At 43.7% G+C, this 20,554-nt stretch overlaps 1 protein-coding gene across 1 annotated transcript in view; it reads left to right on the top strand.

Moving 5' to 3' along the window:
* LOC145409509 (cell adhesion molecule Dscam2-like) overlaps positions 1-20,554 on the top strand; it is a 78,521-nt gene that overhangs the window by 11,647 nt on the left and 46,320 nt on the right. The window contains exons 8-20 of the mRNA XM_080279898.1: positions 512-616; positions 2,840-2,960; positions 3,224-3,400; positions 4,273-4,414; positions 5,680-5,828; positions 6,230-6,337; positions 6,521-6,700; positions 10,433-10,643; positions 15,012-15,016; positions 15,223-15,354; positions 17,358-17,516; positions 18,390-18,539; positions 19,974-20,104. Coding sequence (XP_080136024.1) covers positions 512-616; positions 2,840-2,960; positions 3,224-3,400; positions 4,273-4,414; positions 5,680-5,828; positions 6,230-6,337; positions 6,521-6,700; positions 10,433-10,643; positions 15,012-15,016; positions 15,223-15,354; positions 17,358-17,516; positions 18,390-18,539; positions 19,974-20,104 — 1,770 coding nt within the window. The remainder of the gene's footprint in view (positions 1-511; positions 617-2,839; positions 2,961-3,223; positions 3,401-4,272; positions 4,415-5,679; positions 5,829-6,229; positions 6,338-6,520; positions 6,701-10,432; positions 10,644-15,011; positions 15,017-15,222; positions 15,355-17,357; positions 17,517-18,389; positions 18,540-19,973; positions 20,105-20,554) is intronic.

Here is a 20,554-nt window from a genome sequence, read left to right as displayed (position 1 = left end):
ACTTCACGCTCATCTGAATTTGAACCCAGTGGATTGCAGGCTCAAGCTACCCTTCTGCAACCCACCATCCTTTCGGGGGATGGAGATGGAGGTAAGGGACGTTTGTATACTCGGGCAGCGGACCCATCCGGTGAAAACGGTTCCGTCACGGGAAGGCGTCCCTCTCCTCCACCAGAGATTAAGATGGGGAGATGAAATTGTTAACTGTATGAGTTTGGGATGGGAGAGGATGGGAAGAGTTAGGTCAGAGGGTTAAGTTGTTAGAGGTCATTGTCGTGGAGTGAAGTAGGGTGACTGTGTATTGCAGTGAAGTAGGGTGTATTGCAATGAAGTAGGGTGTATTGCAGTGAAGTAGGGTGTATTGCAGTGAAGTAGGGTGTATTGCAGTGAAGTAGGGTGTATTGCAGTGGAGTAGGGTGTACTGACCTGAAGTAGGGTGTATTGCAGTGAAGTAGGGTGTATTGCAGTGAAGTAGGGTGTACTGACGTGAAGTAGGGTGACTGTATTGCAGGTGTTGGTGTTGAAGAGGCTACAGGAGCACCACTCAGGCGCCTATACCTGTGAAGCTGCCAATGCCGCTGCTGCCGTCAACAAAACAGCCACCATCAAGGTCAAGGTGAGCACACACACACACACACACACACCAGCTATAAGGCCCTGGACAGTACGTATTGTTTCTTGCCGTGCCACTGTATTCACTAGTTTGTCTGAACAATAATTAACCACTACAAATCTTCAGCCCAGACAGTCGTAGTTTGCTTAGCTGTATGGATCTTCATTGTCAGTTTCATAGATATTTCAGGTTGAGGTATGTGGAAAAGTGCACCTCGAGTTGTGTATTATGCATTTACGTATCACCACCAGACGATCAGAACTGTGTGTGTGTGTGTGTGTGTGTGTGTGTGTGTGTGTGTGTGTGTGTGTGTGTGTGTGTGTGTGTGTGTGTGTGTGTGTGTGTGTGTGTGTGTGTGTGTGTCAGTCGTATTAGTAAAGTGTCATTAAATAAAACTGTTCTGGAATTATGTTTGGAATGTATGCTTAGTAACAGTATGGTAATTTGGTTTAGCGTTGATTCACGTTACAGTAAGTGTACTGAAGTTGACAAAAAATTCAGTTAACTTGGGTCTGAATGATAACGTTAGTTTCAGTGTAGCCAGTGCAGTAACTTTATCTGGGTACAAAGCATTGCAGAGATGATGCAGTAAGCAACTCACTGGCTCTGAAACAGTGGTGGACAAGCCGTGTTTTCCATCAATGTACAGTGAATTTCAAGGACTAAATTTTGCCTATCCTTCTTCTGTGTCTGCTTTACCCTTCCACTGTGTCTACTTAACCTTTCTACTGTGTCTGCTTCACAGTTATGCCCATCAGTTTCCTCGCCAACACATCATATTAGAAAGAATCAGCCATAGGTAGAGAAACTTACCAGCCTTCTTTCACCTTAGGATATCTGCCACCAGAGGAGAGGTATAGGGGGAGAAGGTAAAATAGTAGTCAGATATTTGTCCTTATCCGTATACAGGGGGTCCAGTACTTGCCATACTACTCTCAGGCGATTATTCTTGACCTGATTTTGAGTAAAAATTGCCATATTAACCTGCGTCCTGTTTTCAACCCTTATGATGACCATATGGGCGTAAATGGTCTCCCTCATAATGCACACTCAAAGCAATTAATAACTAGCTGTGTACACTCAATATACAGAACCCTCTTTTAATGAATTTCAGTTTTAACGGCCACCTTGAACTGGCTGAACATAATGTTCATTTAACGAATTTTATTTGGTAAAAGAATGGATGCGTGGGAAACACTGACCAGCGTGGCATGACAAACAAACATAGATTTATCCAAGGCTTACTTGCAGTCTTTATTTGCAGTGCAATTACTTCCTGAAAGGTAAGGAAAATAAGGTAATATTAATAAGAGCATTTATTGAGAAAAATAGCCATGTAGACCCAGCTGTATATTTTTGTACATGAGTTTATGGCCAAACAATGCTGTGTAAAAATCTTTGTTCAGTAAAAGCCAGGACGTCTGAGAAATTACTGAACTGCATGGTGTTCAGCTGTAACAAGCTATCGGCTTTAACATCACGTCTGATACTATTTACTGTAGTTTGTTATATCGAGTGTACTGTTGTTATTATTATTATTATTATTATTATTATTATTATACTATAATCATATAAAGCAACGTTGGGTCTGGTTAGTACTTGGATGGGTGACCGCCTGGGAACACCAGATGCAGTTGGCATCCCTACGTGTGAAGTGGGGATGGTGGAGGATTAGTGCCCCTCCCTGTAAAACAATTAACTCTAAGCCCTTGGCCACCCTGTTTGGGATACATGGCGTCTGGCAATGAATGAATGAATATCAGCTCTTGAATCACCTTTTGATGTTAGTACGTCCATTCCCGGGACACCCTGTATACAAAAAGAAGATATATTCACTGACAGCAACACGCAACATTATTTTATCTTGTAATTCATCTCTATACTCTAGCAGCTGAACTGGGATTGAAACTGATGCACTGTAGATTTGCTTCACGACTCCGTGCCTAGATGTAGGAATTATGTAAAAGTAAACTACACTGGTTTCACCTTAACTTGACCCAGATTTTCGTCTGCCAGAAGCTTATTTCACGTATGTCAGTTTTTGAAAAGACAGTGCTAAGACTCTACATCTTTTCCCAAGTACTCTTCGTGACTAATGCTATGTTCTTGGGTTGATTTCTTCTTATAGCTCAGGGTTTAAGATAGAAAGGGGTCAATATTAGTGAAGTTAAAGTAAAAGGAGTATAACAGTTATTATAGTGTTGATAATGCGTGTGCGTTGGACAGGTGTCTCCTAAGTGGGTGGTGGAGCCCTCAGGTGGTACAGCCTTGGTGGGGTCCACTGTGGTGATGGACTGCAATGCCCGTGGGTACCCTCAGCCTGTTGTCACCTGGATGAAAGCACCAGGTAAGAGAATATGTGTATAAAAAAGCAGACAATAACAGCTGTTGTCGACCCTTGTTATTTGCCCTGAAATACCACGTGGATTAACTCATTATTTTTGTGTTTAAGTTCTAAAATGATCTGATATACAACGTTTTCTTTACTGCACTGGTGAAAGAGAATATTGCTAAGGTTTACTGTGCTTATCAGATTCAAGAAATGCTCTATATATCTACTATTTGCACTCTGCCAGGTAAAACAAGTAATATGAAGGTTTGGTGTGTTAGGTGAGGTTGCCAGGGACTTCCAGCCTCTGGTGGTGGATGGGGTGAGGTCCTCGCAGACACCAAACGGCTCCCTCATCCTGCAGGAGACCATGACGTCGGATGCTGGCTGGTATCTGTGCCGGGCCGCAAACTCTGTCGGCAAACCCATCTCCAAGGTGGTTCAGCTGACTGTGCACGGTGGGTGGAGCGACAGTCTTCAATTGCCCTCGCCATTTATTTTGTTGGTGCTCACATAATGGAAATAGTTTGTGAAAACTGTAGTCCATTCATTATTATCAAGAGGAGATTTTCGTCCTTTTGCAGCTTTATTTCCATAGCTCAGTGCCAGACTAAGATAATACTACGGCTCAACATCCTCTCTACAGAACTTCTTCGAGCACCATATTCTAGTATTAATGTGTGCAATTTTAAGCCTAGTAGAAGTGAATAGGGTACAGCTAAATTGAAAGCAGTCAGTCAGTGTGAAACTGAGAAGGTGAGAAAGAATGTAGAGTAGCAGACTGATTCATTGCTGTAGTTGAATAACACTGGTCTGTCTGGCCGAACAGACCCACCAACCACAGGCAAGCAACCACAACTGCAGAACCGCTCCTTGCAGTGAACCAATGTTACCTTGCAGCAGGGAGCACCTCGTCTCATCGAAGCGCGAGGACGAGGATCGATGTTTGATTCCTGGATGGATGCCGCACTTGTGTCTCTCCATCCAGTTAATAGGGACACCATAGCAGGCTCCACAGCTCCCCTTTGTTTGTTATGATTATCACCCAGCGTTGCAAATGGTTTCCTGGATTATGTGAAGCCACTGGGTTTGCCACTCAATGTAGAGTCACCTGAAGAGGAAAGAAGAGTAATAAATGGTGACAGGAAGGATGGGGGAAAAAGGAGGAGAGGAGGGCAGAAACAGAAAATGAATGACGAAGGTGAAGGAGGAAGTATGCAGCACTACATCAAGTGAAGGACAACGTAGCCTGGAGACAGTTCATTTTATCTCACCAGCCTCCATCGCCTTTCACCATCACACGATCTTATCTCAGCCATCTCCCTGACAGCCCCGGCGCGTGTGGTGACGGAGGGTGGACGTGTGACGGGCCACGCCGGGCAGGTGGTGACGGTGACGTGTGAGGCCACAGGTGACGACCCCCTCACCCTTACCTGGCGCCGACACCATGACCACGTCTCACCTGGACACACGTAAGATCACAATTTACTTACCTGATAACACCTGTGCTGGAGGGGGACGCCTTCACGTGGTGGCACTGATATAACCAGGCGGATCAACTTCCTGGGTATACAAACGTCCCTCAGATCCTTCCCTATCCCCCAACAGGAGGATGGTGACCGCAGAATGGCACTTTAAGCCTGTAGTCCACTGGGTTCACTTTTCAGATGAACCGGGGCTACCACCACTACTACTACTACTACTACTACTACTACTACTACTGCTTCTGCTACTACTACTACTACTACTAGTACTTCTACTACAACTACTACTACTACTACTGCTGCTGCTGCTGCTGCTGCTGTTGCTGCTGCTACTACTACTACTACTACTACTGCTAAAATAATATTACCACCATTGTCAGGTCTCACACCAACACTATCCACTGTCACAATTGGGCTAGTATTCTCGTCGGGTAAGGAAGCTCCCTAACACCTCTTCCTTGGCGATTTATTTTTGGAAATAACTGGTTAATATCCATCTGCATATTTATATTTGCAAAACAGGGCGATATTAGAATGACTTATTTAACACGGAGAACAGCAAGGTGTAATAAGCAAAATAAGTCGCTTAGGAAATGGTGTTAGGGAGCTTCCTTAACCCCTTCATTGCAAGTCCAGTTCAATTTATCCCCGCTACCTTCAAACGGAAGCCCAAGGAAAGCGTCTTTATCTATCTATCTATAGCCAGACGCCGTAATCCCGTAAGGGGTGGCCGTTTGAGTTAGTGGTTTTACGGGGAAGGGCACTAACCCCCCGCCAACCCACTTGTTGACACGTAGGGAGCACGTATGGGTTGGTTATATGGTTACCACCCGGCGTCATAAATGGTTTCCTGGCGGACAGGAAACCATTAGGCTTGCCACTCAATGTAAAGCCATATGAAAAAGAAAGAAGATTTATAAAGAGTGACAAGAAAGATGGGAGAAATAGGAAATGAGAGGGCAGACACAGAAAAAGAATGATAAAGTGAAGGAAGAAGTAGGCAGCGCTACATCAAGTGAGTGGATGATGGGGGCCACCACCTATGATGTAATATATATTCTTTAACCGCTGTCACCAAAAATTTTATTGAGACTGGAGAGAATTTTCGAACCAGAAGAGATTATTTTAAAGTATTCCATCTTTTTCTTCACACACACACACACACACACACACACACACACACACACACACACACACACACACACACACACACACACACACACACACACACACACACACACACACACACACAGGGTAAGGATTCGGCAGAGTGAGGCAGGGGGTGTGGTGAGGGCAGTGTTGGAAATGGTGTCAGTGACTGCTGCCGACGCGGGTCCATACACCTGCCGTGCCACCAACCCACACGGCGCCCACTCCCAGGTGTTCTACGTGGCTATTATAGGTAAGTACACTGTACCTATTAACACTGTACCTAATATCACTATACTTATTAGCCTACAGCTATATTTATTATCACTATACCTACCGTCACTACATCCATTATCACCATACCTATTGTCACTATACCTATTGTCACTATATCTGTTTTCACTATCTCTATGATCACCATACCTACCATCACTGTACCAATCAATACTGTTCTGGATTTCACTGTACTTTTTTTTATGCAGGAAGAAGGAACCAAAGGCCAGAGTAAGATTGTTCCCTCCAAGAAAAAACAAAAACAATATCACAGAGAGCCAAATCTAAGCAGTGTTTACTTAATAACACTACACCATTTAACACCACCATACCAAATAGCATTATACTCATAACACCCCACGTTCCTATCACCCCTGCTAGAGCCACCCACTGCCCCTTCTGGCGTGACGGTCAGCGAGGTCACGAGCAGGTCAGCGGTGGTGTCGTGGACTCTGCCTCAGCCCGCCTTGGTCACCATACAGTATAAGGGTATGAGGGGTCGTCTTGAGTATAAGAATAAGGGGGTCGTTTTGAATATAAGGATAAGGAGGAGTTGTTTTGAGTATGAAGGTAAGGGTGGTTGTATGCTATGTAACCCTATGCTGTGCTATGCTATGCTATGCTATGTTTAACGTGTTGAGTAAATACTATGTTTGCCTCCTCATGCTGCAGGGGTGAAGGAGGAGTCCTGGTCTGGCCACGGTCGCAATGTGAGTGTAGGGCAGTGGACGGCATCCCACGTGCTGACAGGCCTGGCCCCACACCACACCTATATGGTCAGACTAATGGCACACAACGACCTCGGAGTATCACAGCCATCACCCACACGGATCTTCACCACCACAGAGGAAGGTCAGGCCATCATTTGACTTAGCCCTTCCCATTCAGACACCACAGTTCCAGGCCGTATTCATTTTTATTGCCAGCCTTTACAAAGCGGAGCAGTAATGTTTTTGCCCTCCTCTGTGTGTGTGTGTGTGTGTGTGTGTGTGTGTGTGTGTGTGTGTGTTTATGTGTGTGTGTGTGCGTGCATGCATGTTTCCGTTATATCTCATGAACGGCTTGAGCTATCAACGTAAAACCTTCAGGGTATCAAGATATTGTCAAAATCTTGGACGAATTCGAAAATGGGCATTCAGGGTCAAGGTCAAGGTCACCCAAATGGCTGCCAAAGGTCAACTAGTTTTTAACATCCGCCTTTAGCACCATTATATCTCATGAACCTCTTGAGCTTGGACTTGGTCAGCAGCATATTCTGGCGGGCGATTAACATTCGGCTCCCGAATGCTTATCTTTCGTTAGTCATTTTTTTTTCTCCTGGAACTCTCTCTCTCAGTCATCACCCACACGCCTCATCACCAGAGGAAAGTGAGATCATTTTACTTGGTCGTTCCTTTCAGGCACTGTACAATTCCATGGCGTAGTCGTTTTTATTGTCTTTATTTTTTTTTCCTCTCTCTGGAACTCTCACAATCATCACCCACGCGCATTCTTGTCACCACCAACGAGGGAACTTAGTGCAGGATTTTACTATATGGCACCCACTTTACTCAATCTTGGCCTATAATTTACCGTCTCTCCATCTCGATTGCTGAGTTGCAGCAAGAGAGTAGCACTAAAAATAGGATGCTAGTCACGAAGAAGTGCTACAGAAAGGATGTAGAGCTGCTGTACTGTCTTTTTTTTTTCCCCACTGAGCTACATGAGCCACAACATGAGAATCTGGGCCAAGATAATGTAAAAGGAGTATAGTTTCTTTTTTATAAGTATGCGGTGAAGGGGTGCACTCGTCTTTTATTTATTCTTTTTATCTATGTATTTCTAGACCCCTTAATCCCGTAAAGGGTGGCCACAAACAAATCGCCTCCATGTGGCCCTGTCCCCCGTCATTTCATTGTCCTTCCCCCAGCTCACACCCCCCTCTTTCATATACCTCTCTACTCCATCCCTCCATCTCATCCTCGGCCTCCTCCTCCCTCTCCCCCTCTCCACCTCACTTGCATACACTGTCCTCGTTAGTCCCTCACTCTCCATCCTCTATCTGTTAACCTGTTCATCGTCTGAGAACCCTGTCACAGCCATCACCCACACGCTTCTTCACCACGACCAAGGCAATTTAGAATTTCACTCACTGTTCCTATGTTATTAGTATGTAATGACAGGGCGTTGTTCTGATTGCCTAGAAACACGTAATCCCTCCATCTTAACATCGTTAGGCCAGAGGATGTCTTTCTTATTTTTTCCTGACATTTCCTGACTAGTTTACTCAGCGTGGGATAGAATTTTGAAACTGCATGGGTTAGATAAAGGCTTGATAAAAACCCCTTCAGTATGACAGGCCTTTCTAAAGTTAAAGAAAATCGTAAGGCAGCAGCAAGGAGAATTTAAAAAAGACTTCATTCGGATTCAGGAGCTTAATGGATATAACAATAACCTGGAAGTCTCACAGTCATCACCCACGCGCATCTTAGCACTAATGAGGACGGCTGGTGCAGGATTTTACTCTTTCCTGTCCCTGAGCACTGTGCAATGGCGTGGCGTATCCATTTACCTGGATCACCTGGAAGCCCTTTCGCAGACCTCACCCACGTGCACCGTCACGCCACAGAGGAAGGTTAGCGTCACAGCAATGGATCGTCACTGTGCCACAGTAGGAATAATAAGAACATTCATTCATTCATTCATTCATTTATCATCCAATCCTATGTCTCCCCATGAGGAGCCTAGGAGCCCGTGGCTCACTCATCCCTCAGTGGCATTCCGTGATCAATAAGTCCCAACCTCCCCTTGGGTATAAACCTGCACAGGCTCAATCCGATTGGAGCGCCTTAATTACCCACTAAACCATCAGGCGCCATAAGAACAAGAATAAGAATTAGAATACAAGATTTATTGACCAAGAAAGTTATACGGCATTTACATAGTCTAACACAATGTCCTGGTTTATAATTTGAGCTAAGCATTTTATTGTCACGGCACATTACCAACTGCATTACCAACCCTTAATATCAACACTAGGGTAGGAATGAGACGTGATGGGACTTTGATAAGGGCATTAGGTTAGGACTGGATGATCGCCATGTGTAGATTAGATAAGTGTAAATTGGCTCTCACTTGCGGTATAAATTGTAATAAAATCAAATAAATCACACTGCACACTACTAGAAAGACTTAGGCCCTTTTTCTCATCGGTTAAGTTCCTTAACACCTCTTCCTAAGCGATTTATGTTGTTTATTACACCTTATTGTCCTCTTCTGAGTTACATAAATCCTTCCACTGTCACCATATCCTGCATAAATAACGTAGAAAAGGAAATTAATCAGCCATATCCAAAAATAAATCGCTAAGGAGGAGATGTTAGGGAGCTTCCTTAACCGATGAGAATACGTGCCTTAGACTTCGCTTAATTGGTCGCTTTTGGTGTGAAACTGCGAGCATTAATTACACTTTAATTTTTCCCTGATTTCGAAAACGCAGAAGCCGGTGGTGCCTTGGTTAACACGTCCACCTCACGACTAGGCATAACCCATGAGTCTTGTGTTTAATTCTCATGCCTGTCACACTGTTAAACAATATTTGCTTCTCTCTTGGTCCAGGCTTCGTCCATTCAAATATACAGATGGCGGTGTAAGTGTACATTAGAGTATTCCCGATTGTGCTGTAAGATAACCTGGGACTAAAATCATGAACTGGTTGCCCCTCTTGACCCCTAAACTAATGTTTTTTTTTTTTTTTTTTTTTTTTTTTTTTGAATAACAGAATAGAGGAAGGAAAAACAAATGAATTAAAAAAATCCATACACCAGATTACTGGCGTCCTCCATTCATAAATTATCTGTAACAGTTGGACTTGGACAGTTGTGGGTTGAAGTTTGGGGGAAAACAACTCTGGGGAAGCGAGTTCCAGAAAGATGCAGGTCGGGGAGTAAAAGAATTCTGATAGGCAGAAGTTCTGCAATATGGCTGAGTGACATTCCAGTCATGAGCGCTACCAGATGCCCGTGTAGCACGATGGAAGGCATGGAGAGGTGGCACCATGGACGCAACTTCGCCTGAGCATTTGCCATAAAAGTATCTGTAAAATAATGCAAGGGAGGCAACATTCCTTCTTACTTGTAGGGGAGTTTTTTTTTTTTTTTTTTTAATAATAGCTGGGTTATTAATTATTCCAACAGCTTTGTTCTGAATTTTGCCTAGTTGTTTTAGTGCAACCTCTCCACATCCCTTCCACAAGGGTGAGCAATATTCAAGCTGAGAGCGTACATGACCCTAATGAATTATAGCTAATTCTTTCATTGTTAATTCTTGCTGCCACTAGTCCATTGCATTCAGCTTAGGATAATCTTTTCACATCTCGGATTAGAGGGTAAAGCTTTCATCTACTCCTTGACTTGCGTAGGTTGAGTCAAATCGGCTGACTTCACCCTGAAACGCGGGATGCAGGCTAATGACGTCCAAGAATCACAGGTGGCCTATAAATAATTGTCAGAATGTACTGGCTTGTCGACACGTTTGCCCTCACTGTTTTGATAATAAAGCCGAAAATCACATTCTGCCTCTACTCGAATGTGTTTTTTCTTCCAGCACCTTCAGGGGAGCCTCGGGACGTTCGTGTGGCCGCGGGGGGTCCTCACTCCCTGCTGGTGACATGGAGCGCCCCTGACCCCCTCCTCATCCACGGCACCCTGAGAGGCTACACCATCGCAGTCAGGCGCCAGAACCTCCAGGGACATATTATATACATCACCAGGCCAGTCACAGGTCTGCCACACACATTATATACATCACCAGGCCAGTCACAGGTCTGCCACACACATTATATACATCACCAGGCCAGTCACAGGTCTGCCACACACATTATATATATACATCACCAGGCCAGTCACAGGTCTGCCACACACATTATATATATACATCACCAGGCCAGTCACAGGTCTGCCACACACATTATATACATCACCAGGCCAGTCACAGGTCTGCCACACACATTATATATATACATCACCAGGCCAGTCACAGGTCTGCCACACACATTATATATATACATCACCAGGCCAGTCACAGGTCTGCCACACACATTATATACAGACGTCGGAATAAGTTCGTTTCCATTTCCGTGGACTAAGGTGTTTGTAACACTGCACGGTGGAGAGGTATCCCCTCCTCCTCCCTTCCTCATAGTCCGACACTCCCACCCAAACACTTATTTCTCCTACTCCAAAACCCCACCCGGTACCCTCCATACTCTCGCTCACAGCCAGCTAGGGGTCCTGTACTTCTTGCACCTCTGTAATGACGTGTAGTCCGTACAAACCGTACAACTAACAAGGAATAAACTGTATCACAAACATCTCTTTCGACCGCCATCTCCCACACATCTCGTTTCCCAAACACTCCAGTCCCAAACGCTTCAGGTGAACTATTTGCCCCCGGAGGGTAACTTTGTCATGTTGCCGAGCCAGATCCATAATAACCATGATAGGGACACTCTACTTGATGCGGGTGGGTTCGGTATCTTTATGAGAGAAAGATACTTCTATTCCTTTGACAATACTTCGGTTGAACCTTTTGAGTTTCAGTGGTAAATGAATCAGTATGTAGCGCTCTAGTTATCCTTATATGCACGGTTATCGGGGAATAGTTGCATTCCTTTCTCTCTCTCTCTCTCTCTCTCTCTCTCTCTCTCTATACATATATCTAATTCTATATATAATATATATATATATATATATATATATATATATATATATATATATATATATACTGTAGAGAGAGAGAGAGAGAGAGAGAGAGAGAGAGAGAGTGACGTATGCGGCAGGGAGTTACTTTCGAGTAATTAAAGCTTAAATTAGAAGAATGTGTACATAAAAGGTATAAAGAAAAAACTAATGTTGTTTTACATCAGTGTAATGCTCTCAAAAAAATGCAATTTAATGAATCCATTGTTTAGGAAAAAACAAAGAAACAATAACCAAAACCAAACACACAAACGCACCCCCCCCCCATTGAGGGTCATACACAAAATATTAACATGGGTTACAATTATGTGATCCAAATGAAAATAAACAAAAATTATTGAATTGTGAAAGTTTTATATTAATAATGCATTTTTTATTTTTTATTAATTTTTATATAGTAAATTTTTAATTAAATCTTTTTCCCTGGATTATTGTAAGAGTTATCTAATCTATAGAGTGATTCATAGTGCTTACTATTATAATTTCAGTATTCACCAATCCAGTTCTGATGTGTTGTACATGTTGATGTTGTGTTTGGGGGAGGAGGGGGTTACTCATTGAGGAAGTCGTCGTCGGGGTCTGCGCCCCCGTCAGCAACTGCCGCATCAGGCCCAAGTTGTTCCTGGGCACGGAAAATATCCTTAAAGAACCCCCGGTGCTCATGTGGTACAAACTGGAGCAAGGATGTCAAGTGTGGAACCTTCTTGTGCAGTTCAACACCATTAGGGTATGCAGGAGGCATAAGTATGCTAAAACTTCTATTATGCTAAAAAATATTCCAGACTCGAAAATTTGATCAAAATTATGCTAAAAGAATAAAATTATGCTAGATATGGTAACACTGCTGGTGGGGGACTGGCTGAGGCTTGGGGCCAGTACTGAGACGCTGCCTCCCAGTGGCTAGCCGCTCGTGGCGCGTACGTCTTTCTGCCATGTGGGAGCAGACTTCTTATATAGGTTTTCAAGGCCTAAAACACGCGACGCTTGCCCATCTGCCAGCCAGCCATAAGGGTCCTTTCTGTATGTAACTTTATACAGGGAGGAACTAGAAGGCTCCATCTACATATTGGTAGGAATAACTCACCATCGGCCATTTTTGGCGCATACGTCACTCTGCCACTAGACGCTTCATATATATATATATATATATATATATATATATATATATATATATATATATATATATATATATATATATATATATATATACAGTATATTCGGAGTGTGCATAGGCTATTGCAATAGCTATTTCTGGCGTTGGTGATCTATTTCGATAATCCTATGGTCGCAGCAGTTCTGGAGATCACTAGAATGGCATGTCTCTTATCCCACAGAGTCGTGTAGCTATATATTGGGGAGTTATTGGTTACTCTGATAGAGGTGGGAGGAGTGACGTGGGTATAAAGATTCGGGCTTGTGGGATGGCATCAGCTGTTTCGTCAGCGTTACCAATACATACACACAATAGTCTGCTTGATTAGTCCTCAAAATCACAAGGTTATTGCTATATGGCATAAAATGCTGGACTCTCTATAGGCAGTTGGGTGTACCCCGTACAGTATAGAATAAGATGGCTTAATTCCCGCGAAAATGGCTAGCATTCATGTCACTCGATGTCATATTTTCTGCTAGTTCGAATTATTTCTAGAGCTAGCGGTAATTGAGCTACATTGGCAACATTGCAAATGGTCGGTTTAGGGAAAACTAGAGCAGCGAAGGTGTCTGTGCGTGACCCTGGCTGGTGATGCTATGAGGCATATAATTATGCCCGCAGGTGTGAGGAACAGATAAGAACTCATTCTGGGGTTTTGTGCAACAGCTCCACCAACACCCACACCCTTGTCCTAACCAGCGGAAATTAATGACGTCACCATAACTGATAAGGTGCGATATCCCAATGGTCGAAGATCACCAGTATATGCTATACGTATGTGAGGTGTGTGTGTGTGTGTGTGTGTGTGTGTGTGTGTGTGTGTGTGTGTGTGTGTGTGTGTGTCTACTACCGCAATATTTAATCACAGCAGACTTATTTTCTCTCTCTCACAGTGTAGCAAACCTTCTTCTAACTTGGTTTATGATATATACTGTACTATCCCTTTATTAGTTGTTCGGACTACACGTAATTAGAGAGGTGCAAGAAGTACAGGACCCCTAGCTGGCTGTGAGCAAGAGTATGGAGGGTACCGGGTGGGGTTATGGGGTCGGAGAGAAAAGTGGGTGGGTTGGGTGGGAGTGTGGGACTATGAGGAAGGGAGGAGGAGGGGATAGCTCTCCACCGTGCAGTGTTACAAACACCTTAGTCCATGGAAAAGGAAACGAACTTATTCCGACGTCTGTACATCACCAGGACAGTCACAGGTCTGCCACACTCACATATACATCACCAGGACAGTCACAGGTCTGCCACATTACAGGTCTGACTGAAATATGAAGTTCTTCAAAATATAACGCCGGGAACTACAATTACGAGCAAAATAAATCATCGTTACCATCATGTTCATCATCCTGACCTCTTTGACCCTCGTAAGGATGGGGTAGGGTGGAGTTCATAAAACAAGAAAAGCGAAAGCAGGAAAAGTACCAACAAAATATTCATCGACAATGACAGGTGATCATTCAAACACCATCACGCCCCTCGGATCCTGGCTCTGCCTTGCAGATCTACAGTAATTATTAGCATTTATTTATTTATTTATTTATGGAGAAGGGGTACATTTTTCCTTACAGATGTGTTTCTCTTCACCTGTTGGCAGTTCGGACCTTTATGCGTGAGAGAGCCGCTAGTAAAGCAGTAGCCAGACACTCAGATGTCTGGTACCACTGTGTGAGAGGGGAGAGGTTAAGTGAGGAGGAAGGCTGGGGGAGCTGATAGTTCCTACCCTTCCCTCTTCCATCCCCATCCTTCTCACACAGTTACCAGATAGATGAATGTTGGCTACTGCTTCGCTACCACTTCTCACATTTACTATTTCGAAGTGGTGGGCGAGTGTATAACGCGGAACTTTCCTCGGGTGTACACAATAAATGTTACCGAAAGATACCTATTATTCGAACCAGCGAATGCAACTGCTTTCAGAATCCGTAAATGCACTGGAAAACCATCATCACCATCATCATTATGGTCTCTGTGCCACATCAGAGTGGGGTGGGGTAGTATCCGAAAAATAAAGAGAGAGGAGGGTAGAACAGTATTATGTGAGCAATAAACCCCATCTACCCAGTGGATGGACCACACCTGGTTGGAGCGCCATAACCCACTAGACCACCAGGTATCCATTTGGTTATGCAGTTACCATCCAGCACAGTAAATGATTTCCTGGGCTACAAAATATCATTTAGCTTGCCATGCAGTATAGACTCACCTCAGGGTAACTCTGCATTGAGTGAGTGGATGGTAGGTGTCCACATCTACCAAATGATGAAAGCACTAGTATTAGTAGTAGTAAAAGTAGTAGTTGTAAAAAGTTGTAGTAGCAATAGTAAAAGCAGTTGCTGGAGCGTACAGAACAACAGCAGCAGCAGGAGTAGACGTAGTAGTAGTTGTAGTCGTAGTAGTAGTAGTAGTAGTAATAGTAGCAGCAGTAGGAGTAGCAGTAGCACACAAGTTCTAAAATGGTCCTTGCTGCCCAGAACCAGGTGGCGTTGAGCAGTACGAGGTGAGAGGCCTGACACCCGCCACGCTGTACGAGGTGGCAGTGCGAGCCTTCACCAGGGCGGGACCAGGCCCACTGTCCTCACCAAGGATAGTCGACTCCACCAGCCATGACGGTGAGTGGCATCCCAAGGTACACTCCAGATTACAAGTACTGTACACCTGGCCACGTCTCACATCCTTCCACACCTGCCCACACTCCCTCACTCTCCATCACTGTCATTATAGTCCAGTCCAAATTAGTTATAGTTACAAGTGCTTAGCGGCCACCATCCCAGACGCATTTCTCGTATATCCAGCGGGAACAATTAGGGGTCAACATACATCTTTAGAAAATTTTAATCTACATAAAATTAAAACAGGCCCATCTGTGACCCAATTGCAGTCATCTTGCTAAACACACACACACACACACACACACACACACACACACACACACACACACACACACACACACACGGCCAGAAGCATAGTATATTAGATGATGGAGTTAAGAGCAAAGATCAGAGGCAGGCGTGAAAAGGTGTGTGTTGTGTCCGAGTATATATCTATTTTGGAATGGATTTGAGACCACATCCACAAAAGCTAAATTTTTATCAAGATTCTGAACTGTTGTAGATTGCATTGGAGGTTCCGTAGCACTTCTTCCTTAGCGATTTATGTTGCATATTACTCCTTGATATTATCTTCACTGCTATTTATATTGTTTTAAATTCACTGTTGCATCAGTGGTATACAAAAGGATTCTGAGGGGCATTGTCCAGAATAAATCGCTAAGGAAATGGTGATACGGTTGGCAAGTGGACGAACCTTTAACCCTTTAGCTGTGAACTATCTACTCTGTTTTTCACTACACTCCTTTCACCTTAACTTGGCCCAGATTTTCGTCCTTTTGCAGCTTATTTCACGTAGCTCTGTGGCAGAGAAAGACTGTTAACGCTGTTCATGCTTTCCATGGCACTTCTTTGTGACCAGCATGAAAATCTAGTGTCAATCTTTTCATACAACTCAGCATTCAGGTTGGTTGGATGGCAATTTTGGGCCAAGTTAGAGTAAGAGGAGTATAGCTTTTCAGGCCAAACGGCTTAATATACTGAAGAGAAACCTGGGCCACCTGAATGCCAAAGCCTGTCACTGTTAGCGTTCTGTACAAGGAGAGAGAATATTTTGTGTAGGAGGAGAGAGCTTTGTATTTTATGCCAGCTTACGAGGGACTTGAGTTAGCTCACAGACACTCACTGCAGGTAAAGGGCAAGAGAGCTGCTAGGACGAGTACGTGGAATCCTTAGAGCTCCAGTCCCCCTCTCCAGTCAAGCTTACTATACTAGGAATTCTTTTAGTTATGATTTTCTACTACAAGGAAGAAGGAACCAAAGCCAAAACCCGTAAAATTGTTTCCTCCAAAAATAAAAACAAATTAACTGAGAGACAACTTCAAGACCCGTTCATTTCGAGATGCAAAAAATCAACTGTGGAAACTAAAGAGGCTTGGCTAAAAACTCCCTCTTACCTACTAATCTACCTTATTTTACCTCTTTCATGATTACAGAGTTTTTAGTAACATCGTCTATACTTGTTTTATTTTAACTTGGCCTACAATTGCAATCTCTCCATCTTGAATGCTGAGTTATAATAATATAGGAACACTAGATTATTATGTTAGTCACGAAGAAGTGTTATGTGAAGGATGTAGAGCAGTAACAGTGTCTTTTATTAACACTAGATTGTTATCTTAGACACGAAGAAGTGTTATGGGAAGGGTGCAGAGCCGCTGAGTATCTTTTATTAACACTAGATTATGCTGTTAGTCACGAGGAAGTGTTATGAGAAGGGTGTAGAGCCGTAGCAATGTCTTTTAATGCCACTGAATCCAAACATGTTCCCTACGTGTCAACAAGTGGGTTGGTGGAGGGTTAGTGCCCCTCCCCGTAAAACAACTATTTAACTCAGAGACAAACGGCCACCCTTTACGGGATTTTGGCGTCTTGCTATAGACAGATAGAGAAATGACCTGCTAAAGGACGAGAATCTGGGCCAAGTTAATATGAAAGAACTATAGCAAAAAACGTCATTGTATGTAAGATGGAAATGGAAAATAACGTAAGGTAATGATCGTCAGCCCCGTCGTGTCCACCTGCCGGAGTGTCGTGCCGCGGGTCTGGGCGTGGTGGGGTGCGGGTGTGGTGGTCGCCCCCGCCCACCACCTGTGCCCACGCCGCGGTGGCCGGATATACCATCACAGCCACGCCCACCTCCTACACCCACGCCCATGCCAACAGTAAGTGATGGGCTTTATGTCTGTCTAGCTGTTTCTTTCTCTGTCTGTCCATCTGTCTGCCTGTCTATTTATCTATCTGTCTATCTGGGTCTGTCTGTCTGTCAGTATGTCGCCTATGCATGTACAGTATGTGCGTATGTCAGTGTATCTATATATCTATGTATTTATTTGATTTTTTCTTTTATCTATTATCTATCTGTAGTCAGACGCCTTAATCCCGAAGGGGGTGGCCACAAGCAAAGCCCCTACATGTCATCTTGTCCTCCGTCTTCAGGCTGCCCTCCCTCCAGCTCACACCATCGTATTCGTCACTAGTATACGTCTTCACCCCAACCCTCCATCTCATCCTCGGCCTCCTTTTTCCTCTCTCTCTCTCTCTCTCTCTCTCTCTCTCTCTCTCTGTATTTATCTAATTACCTATATGTCTGTCTGTGTCTCTATTTACCTATCTATATCAGCCAGTCTGTCTATCTGTCTATCTACCCAACTACACACACACACACACACACACACACACACACACACACACACACACACACACACACACACACACACACACACACACACACACACACACACACCCTCTATGTCCCTAGCCCTAACAGCATAAACACCGAGAATCAAAGGGCATCCCACCAACCCAACCCTAACCATACACACACACACACACACACACACACACACACACACACACGATAACCCCAGCCTTAACACATCACACACATCGAGATCATAGGGCATGCACCCATCCCCGCCCTAACTGCACACACACACACACACACACACACACACACACACACACACACACACACACAGAACCATAGGGCCTCCCACCACCCCTGCCTACTCACACCTGCGCCTTCCGGTCACCAGGTAGGGCGTGGCAGGTGAACACGACCAACCTGGAGAAGAACCTGGACTCCCTGCCGCCCTCAGCCAACGTCAGCGTCACCGTCACGGCCTTCAACGACGTCGGGTACAGCGCCCCAAACTACCCGGTCTTCTGTCGCACCGAGGATGATGGTAGAGATCGAGCATTTTAAGCCTCTATTCTGGATTGCATGAGAGACTTCGTAGGGCTTGTTCCTTAGCAATTTATCCTGGCAGACTATACCTTCATTTTGTTTTATTTTATTTACTGAGGATGATGATAGAGATCGAGCATTTTTTGTCACTATTCTGGATTGCATGGGAGACCTCGTAGGGCTTGTTCCTTAACGATTTATTCCTGGATATTATACTTTCATCTTCTTTTACTTTATTTATTTTATGTCTGTTTAATATCATCATACTCGGAACCACTGACACGCAAACGAATAAACAGAAAAGTGTAATAAGCAAAATAAATCGCTCAGGAATACGTGTTAGGAAGCTGCTAAGGGATCGAACTTACGACTCTATGACTTAGAGTCTAATGTTGAAATTCAGGGTCGTATTTTAGGTTGGCTTATCGCAACACCATTTCTCTGGCGATTTGTTCTACCTATTATACATCATGTCCTCTTGTATGCCGTTGATTTAATCTTAAGCCCTACTACTCAAAATAGATATCTAAGTAGAAGATGTTACGAACCCTCCTGTCGCCTACGATGCGACCCTCAAGGAAAATAATATTGCATTTATTAGGATGTGTGTACGTCGCTCATTCATTCATTCATTTATTCATTCGGTCAGTCATCATCATCATCATCATCATCATCATCAACATCAACATCATTCCCACGTCAGGATGGGGTAAGTCAGGGTTCAGAAAGCAGAGACAGAAAAAAGAAAAAGGGCTAAACATGGAACTAATCAACAGACGTCCAGCCAAATGGGCCACACATTCATTCACTCACCATTCAAGCCCCTGGAATCCTGCCTCTACCTTGCAATAATGACCATCTGCATATACTTTATCGATATTTCTTTTTATAAGAAACAAAAATTTTAATGAAAGATTGACTGCCATTCATTCATAATTCATAATTTCTTTGCTTTTCTTCATTGTGATATTGGCGACTCACTCACTCATTCACCATTCAAGCCCTCGGAATCCTGACACCACATGCATGACCATCCGAACTTTTTTCTCTGTGTCTTTTCATTTCTTTTATTTCATTTATTAATATATGTGCTTCATCTTACCCATCAGGGGGAGTTATATCTTTGCTTCAGTGCCTGGACGATCAGATATTTTTTTATATATTTTTTTTTTATTTATAGATACATTTCATGTTGTCCATCAGAGAGAGTAATTTCTTAGTCTTCATGCCTGGCCCAGCGGAACATTATTTTTTGTGTTTTTTCATTTTATTTTTATTTATAGATATGTTTCATGTTGCCCATCAGAGAGAGTAATTTCTTTATCTTCATGTCTGGTCCATCAGAACATTTCTTCTCTGTCTTTTCACTTCCTTTTTATTATTTATAGATGTGCTTCATATTGCCCATCAGAGAGTACTATCTTTGCTTCAGCACCTGGTCCTCCTGAAGCCATACGGGCGGTGGTGACGGGGCCAACGACGCTGCTGGTTACCTGGTCTCCCCCTCGACCCTCCACAGGTGTCGTCCTCCACTACACCCTCTACTCTGCCAAGAATGATCAGGTGAGGTTGTGGAGGTAGTAAGTAAGGTAGTGAGGTAGTAAGTGAGGTTGTAAATGAGGTTGTAAGTGTGGAGGTAATGAGGTGGTAAGTAAGGTTGTAAGTGAGGTAGTGGGATAAGTGAGGTTGTCAGTAAGGTTGTAAGTGAGGTAGTGAGGTTGTAAGTGAGGTTGTAAGTAAGGTTGTAAGTGAGGTAGTGAGGCAGTAAGCGAGGTGGTAAGTGAGGTTGTAAGTGAGGTTGTCAGTGAGGTAGTAATGAGGCGTTAGGTGAGGTAGACAGTGAGGTATAGGTCCTCATTTCGTCAGTTAGGCAAGCTTCGTTACACCTCTTTCTAAGCGATTTATTTTGCTTATTACACCTTACCGTCCTTTTCTGTGTTACTTAAATCATTCTAATATCACCATACTGTGTACAAGTAAGGTGCAAAACCATATTAACCAGCTGTATCCAAA

This window comes from Coenobita brevimanus, chromosome 81, assembly GCF_032717465.1.
Source record: "Coenobita brevimanus isolate Jiangsu-jjx chromosome 81, ASM3271746v2, whole genome shotgun sequence".
NCBI classification, from domain to species: domain Eukaryota; kingdom Metazoa; phylum Arthropoda; class Malacostraca; order Decapoda; family Coenobitidae; genus Coenobita; species Coenobita brevimanus.
Note: the sequence above shows the minus strand (reverse complement) of the source record. Positions and strands in the feature narration are given on the sequence as shown.